General features: G+C 40.3%; 1 protein-coding gene across 2 annotated transcripts in view; it reads right to left on the bottom strand.

Moving 5' to 3' along the window:
• LOC117297347 (dynein heavy chain 2, axonemal-like) overlaps positions 1–6,599 on the bottom strand; it is an 85,598-nt gene extending 78,999 nt beyond the window's left edge. For both annotated transcript variants that reach the window (XM_033780327.1, XM_033780326.1), the window contains exons 1-6: positions 6,463–6,599; positions 4,206–4,377; positions 3,409–3,521; positions 2,787–3,135; positions 1,499–1,663; positions 568–806 (exon numbers count right to left, since the gene is read on the bottom strand). In XM_033780327.1, coding sequence (XP_033636218.1) covers positions 568–806; positions 1,499–1,663; positions 2,787–3,135; positions 3,409–3,521; positions 4,206–4,353 — 1,014 coding nt within the window. In that variant the 5' untranslated portion in view covers positions 4,354–4,377; positions 6,463–6,599. The remainder of the gene's footprint in view (positions 1–567; positions 807–1,498; positions 1,664–2,786; positions 3,136–3,408; positions 3,522–4,205; positions 4,378–6,462) is intronic.
• Between the last annotated feature and the right edge of the window lie 364 nt (positions 6,600–6,963).

Raw genomic sequence — 6,963 nt, forward strand, 5'->3', positions numbered from 1 at the left:
CTCACTTACCAATGGACCATAAAAAAAAGTATGTCTTATATGCTTAAAGGGTATATGTACTTTTTACTAACAAAAAACACAATGTCCACAGATGTACATTAAACTTACACAGTTTGAAGATTATGATAGTAGAAAGCTTCCCTTGAAATATTACTTACTGAGGTGCTGTAGTTTTTGAGAAATGAGTAAAGGTAACCATTTTCGTCTCAGTTTTAGCATGTAAAATTGTATTAACCAGTTATGCTATGGTTTTGGTATAACATCATAACTGGTTAAGGGGATTATACATGCTAAAACAATTTTGGTCTCATGAGACCAAAATTATTTTGTGACTTGTTTTACTCATTTCTCAAATACTACACAACCTTAGTTAGTAATATTTCAAGGGAAGCTTTCCACTATCATTATGTTCAAACCCTGTAAGTTTAATGTAAATCTGTGGACATTTTGAAAAAGTACCCAAATCCTTTAAAGTGGCATTTTAAAAAGTACGTGCAACAAAAAGTTCATGGCCTCTTTCCCAACAATTCTGACAAAAGAGCGTGGAATAAATCTGTTTAAAGTTACCTGAATCTGTTTAGAAAGTTTTCTAAACGAAGCCACATAGGAGGACTTTGAAAGCTCCAAGATCATCTGGATTCTCAAGACACCTTCCTTTCTGAGTTGTTCACTGATTCCAGACAGGTCAACGCAACGGTTATGCCAGAAAGCAATCTCCTCCAAGGGACCCGAGTTCTCAGAAGTTTCTATTGCATCTTGAGAGGCAAGAACTTCCTTGATTTGACGTGTCCAATGTACCATAGCAGCTGGGGGCAAAAACAAAAACCATTTCTACAATTCACACTCTGTAACTGCCAATAACTGTGCAAATTCATGTATTTCTAGTGATGAAGAAGTTACCTTGGCAAGTTATGCTTCAAAAATACCGTTCATAAATACCTCAGACAGTTTCGCTATTCCTATTGGTGGAGAGCGCGTCACGTGCGTGTGTATAAACCTTTTTTTATGACCAGTAAAAAGTGTTGAAACATGGGCGTGACACGCAAACTTGCACCTGTGCTTATAAGACAGTTTCTTCATTCCTATTGGTCGAGAGCAACGGCCGGGACAGTTGTGCCACATCACACGATACGCACGACGCGCACAGCATTCCCTTATAAGGAGTTGTTTACCCAAGGGCGGCGGAGGGCCTTACCATTTCATAAATGGAGGGGTGTTGTGTTGAAAGAAATCATTGAACAATTATAATTTTTGCATTTATTTTACTTTTTGACCAAAAAGGTATTTATGAACGGGAATCAAAGTGTGTTGAATCGGTTTTCAACTAGTGGTTTAAACCCGCCGAGGCCTGGTTCTTGATAATTTACCTCGACTTTGTCTCGGTAAAATTATCAAGACTGCAGGCCTCATTGGGTTTAAATCACTAGTTGAAAAACCTCTTCACCACACGTTGATTCCATTATTTTAAAATGCTCCTTATTTGATTGCAGTTACTTACTCTCTAGTCTCTGTACAAGCTCTTTGTTTTTAGCAGCTTGATCTGGAGAAACATTCAAACCCTCATTAGGAATGTACAACACTGTATGGCCCTGAATCTTGTAATGTGTATCTGTAAGGCTGGCCATGAAGCGATGGAGCTGAGCAGAAAAGTCGTTTTTTATGCCTGACAACAGAAGTGTTAAGGATAATGTTTTGTTTTTGTTTTTTTGTATCATCAATTGGTAACATTTTAACAAACCTTTCTGGGCCCAATTTCATAGAGCTGCTAAGCACAAACAGTTGCTTAGCATGAAACTTCTTCCTTGATAAAAACAGGATTACCAACCAAATTTACATCAGTTGCATATTGCTTGTTACTGGTATTCAGCTGTTGTTTGCTCATCCTGAATATCATGTGGAAATTTGGTTGGTAATCCTGTTTTTAATCGAGGGAGAACTTTCATGCTAAGCAAGTTTGTGTGCTGAGCAGCTCTATGAAATTGGGCACTGTACAGTTCAATTTTTTGTCAACTAATATTATCATTACATGTTATTCAGTGTATGTAAATTATGATTGAACATTCCAACCTTTTCTGATTATTAATTTTGATTTTTTACCCATACACCGATGTGTGTTAGCACTGTATACCATCACACATCGGTGTATGGGTAAAAAACCAAAATTAATATTCTTTATCCCCGATGCAAATTTAACATCTATTACTTTTCTGATTAGAAAAGTACACAAAGTAAATACTTTTTATATATATAAAAAGCTGGACACAAAAGTTATTGAGAAACATCACTTAGTGCCCAAAGCAACTGAAGCGTTTGAAAACTGCATGAATTCAAATCATTTCACACAAATCTCAAGTGTATTTGATTATCAATCCATTACACCTTTAAAGGAACACGATGCCTTGGATCGGACGAGTTGGTCTACAAAAAGCGTTTGAAACATTTGTTATGAAATGCATATGGTTAGAAAGATGTTTTAAAAGTAGAATATAATGATCAACACAAGTATCACTCAAAATTGCACGGTTTTCCTTTTACGTCGCGAACTATCACGGTCGACCATTTATGGGAGTCAAAATTTTGACTCCCATAAATGGCCGACCGTGTTAGTCGACAGGGTAAAAAGAAAACCACGCAATTTCGCGACATATTTGTGTAGATCATTGTATTCTACATTTACAATATCTTTCTAACCATATACATTTTACAACAAACGGTTACAGAACGCTTTTCAAAGACCAACTCGACCGATCCAAGGCAACGTGTTTAAGGTTTAATAAAAAGGATACTGTCGGGCCAAGATGTGTTTTCAAAGAAAAGTGGTGCATAGATGCTCTGCATAAGTCGCAGAAGGCTCTCGATGTGGCCGCTCTTCACAGAACCATACTGCACCTCCTTGTCAATGTTGGACGAGTCTATTGCCATTCCTTCTTTGCGTATGAAGTAACATATCTCGTCTACAGCCTGTGCGGGAATCTTGTTGTCTAAGACAAGGCCAATCTGTGTATCAACATATATGACCAACAAGCGAAATGGATTCCTCGAATTGAAGAACTCCTCAATGTAGCTGTATTGTTCTGAAGTCCACATCTCCGGTGTTAAGGCACTTAGTATAACATGCTCCTGCACATACTTGATCTGTAAAAGGTTAAACAGAAGGAATTTTTCCAAATTTAACTAAAAATAATTTAAAGGAAAAAAGTCATTGTAATCATAGAGAGATTAAAAACAATTGGTTCTTAAGTTCTAGAAAAACTTCAAGGGAAGGAAAAAGGTACACAAATAAGCAAACATGTAGACCCTTGTACTTTTAAAAGTTCTCTGTTGAAGGTTGTACATGCCCTAGTTTGTCAGATTGCCATTGTCATAATATGAATTTAATCACGATACTGGACAAAAGAAAAGTCTTACAAAATCAACTGGCTCTGGAGCAGCCGAAGTCACCTCATTGAGACCTCCCTGGTGAACTATGTCTGAACTTGGTGAAAGCTCTCCATTAATGGTATGTGATGACTTTGGCAAACCTGCACATGAACAAGAAATGAAGGTTACTTTCCTGTCAATGCTCATAATACTTACAATGTACATCACATTGCTAACACTAAGGATCATGTCACACGAGGCAATTTACAGGCAACCGGTTCCAGGCAATCTCCAGAAGAAGAAAAGGCATTCACATTTCAATACTCACATACTTTTTTGGGGATCATATAAGACAATTTAAGAAAGTTACTCATGTGCTATCAATGTGGTCTCGTAGCATGCACTGCGGTTGGTTGCCTCCAAGTTGCCCGTAAAAGTTGCCTCGAGTGACAAGGCCCTTAAGCATTACAGACGGGCACTAGATAGGACACCAACAAAAAAAAGTATAGATATAAAGGCACAAAACTATAAGCCAGCAGATACTGATTTCCTTGGTATTTTTCTACTTTAAAAATATCAACACACCCTTTTTAGTTATACAGTCACATTCTCCATACATTTTTGGCTGTGGCTGCTGTATGTGCCGTAGCACCTTGTAAACCCTTATAAGGTGCTACATAATTGGGTCTCAGAACTCATAACTTCAATAACCTGTCTTTCTGTAAAAATGTACGCAAGTACTAAGTGCATTGAGAAGCTTGTTGGTAGATACATGTACTCTATAAGACTTCAATATTACTAACCCCTTCCTGGGTGATTCAGTCAAACAAACTAAATTTACTTACTAGACAAGTTTGACTTTTGTCTCATTAATGATGCTTCATCTTCTGATTTCTCTGCAACATTGACGCTATCTTGGCTTGTTTCCTGTTTTTCATCATCCGGTGGAACTGTTGGTGTTATGGTACCATTCATCTCCTCTTGATCCATCATGCTAATTTGGCTCTATCGTCCTTCCTGATATTAAATGAAAACAAACAATTAGAGAGATTTTTGTGTAAAACAAATTCATGAGCTATTTCTTAGAGCGTACTCTGAGGGCGCGTGAGGCATTCGATTGGGCAGCTCAATCTGAAGGTTGTGTATGATTACTTCTAGAAACTATAAGGCTCCTGAAGTAGTGATTATTGCCTGAATGACAACTCAAAATAGTAGAATTTGAGCTATCAAAATCAAATGATTTCGGTGGGCAATTTCTTTTATATGGCCTCAACATTATGACATATTTTTGTACCTTTGTAGAAACTAGCGGGATGGGATGCCGCGCTTCGCGCGGCAACCCCGCTAGAAAGCTCGACGTAAAAATGCTGCAAGTGTAGCGTTGTGTACAGGGGAGGGCTAAAGTGGCTGAGCAGGGTCACAATACAAATCACTGTGGCAAACAACCCATCCTAAGTTAAGACGAATCTTAGTGCTTTGTGAAATCGCACACTTGTCCGTCTTTTTTCCGTTTCGGCATTGTCGATCCCATATTTTCCAGTTTCCAGGGGATCCCGATAGTGGTTCTTTCCCAGCGTTTAGATCCCGTTTCATTTATTTCGTTCCAGTTCAGTTGATTATTTTCTGTCCTGCATAGTTTTCAAACCCCTTTGCTTTTTCCCCCCTCACCAGCCTCGTTCATTTTTTCCCCCCAACTCCCTGTCCCACCGTGTGCCCCTTCCCTATCCCATCCCATCTAACCCACGCCGCCGTGCCTCTCCCGTCCCCACGATATTGCAGTGTTCTTTGCTTGCCAATGTTTGCCCATAACTCATATTTTCCAGTTTCGCGCGGGTCCCGTCTTGTCGTCGTGCCTCCCCCCCCCCCCCCCATGCATTGTACTATACTGTATGTACGCGCGAAGTTACTGGACGCTCGCGCCGTGACTGTGACATCACAAAGGACGCCTGCACTCAATCACAAAGTTACTACACGCTCGCGCTTTGCCACACATGCCCCAATACGGGTACCCCGAAATTTACCCCAGGACGCATTGATGCGTCATTTTAGCAGGGTGCGGGCACCACTTGCCAAACAACAATGGCGGCGCCCATGCGATTTAAGCGCTTTTATAATATAGTCTTATAGATGCCTAAATTACCAAACCTTTTTGAATTTTGCATCAAGTAAGTGCAAATATAAATAACCAGTGAAGCCTTACACGCGTTTCTAAGTTTTGCTTGGCAAATAAAACCACAAATTTTGTATCTAGCCTAGGGATTGTTTACATCGCGCACAGACTCAGAGAGGTAACAGATCTGTCACGATTTTAGGGACACCTCGAACATTGAAAACAGAACCTCCTACGATACATGCTGTAGGTACACTCACTCAAAACACCATTGGGTACATTATATGTACATTTAGGATAAATGGGAATAAAAGTTGGGGCTCGAAAATATGTAGGGTATGTGTGTGAGGGTTGATCACCAAAATAGAAAAAAACCAGCGCCAAGCTGCCAGATTCATCTTCAACAACTACCACAGCAGGGACAGCGTCTCCAAAATGATAGATGATCTTCAATCAATGGGACTCTCTTGAAAAACGCAGACAGGCTGCTAGTGCTAGTATCTCCTTGATGTACAAGATCCGCTATCAGCTAGTAGCCATCAATCCAACCCAATACCTCATACCCATGACCCCAAGCAGTACTCGATCCTACCACAAATGTAAATACCAAACCATCCCAGCACGTCTCCAGCTCTACAAATATTCATTTTTCCAACGAACAGTCTTGTGGTGGAATGCCCTCCCCAGCCAGATCCTCAAGCTCCCATCCATCGGGGTCTTTAAGGGGGCGGTTGGAGCAATCATTTAGCTACCTCCCAACTTTTTACTCGCACCTTGTACAATAAAATGCACCCTGCAACACTTGGCACCGCCATCAAACAGCTATCCTTGGCGTTTATATCCTGACTGAAGGACTATGCCAAGTATCGAAGTAGAAGTAGAAGTAGAAGATGAGCTGAGCTGTACGTACGACGACGAATGGCAGAGTTGCAGTTTGCAATTTATCATCATGTTTATTAATAATATTATTAATGATTATGTTTTGTACATACCTGATCCGGCGTAAACATAAAAATAGATGATCTGGCAGCCACTCAGATCGGACATGGATCAGTCTAGCACAAGTGGGACCACAACAGCCACTCTATGTAGCTCTGACAGCACTGTCTGACTGAAGGGGAACTGGAAGTGCTACTGCTACCAATCCATCATTTCTAGTCCACGGCGAATTCTAATGCGGGTGTACGTCGTGCACCTTTACACTAACTGAACGTCCGTACAGTACATGTCCGCTGTACAGACAACCGCCATAAGTTCTCCTTAGCAACAGCAAACATTATGTCAACCTAGCGGGATGCCGCCCTTCGCGCGGCACACGGTACCAGATGGCCCATTCTTTTTCTGCAATGAAGTTGGGGTGATTTCCATATAGCGCATTGACGCGTGATCATAAAAAAAAAGTCTATACATCTCTCTTTTGGGTGCACCCAAATAAATAAAAGTCCTATTCAACCAACGCTAAATGGAAAGAATAATACAAAAAGCTTTTCCCT

The sequence above is a fragment of the Asterias rubens genome, chromosome 12, assembly GCF_902459465.1.
Source record: "Asterias rubens chromosome 12, eAstRub1.3, whole genome shotgun sequence".
Lineage (NCBI taxonomy): Eukaryota > Metazoa > Echinodermata > Asteroidea > Forcipulatida > Asteriidae > Asterias > Asterias rubens.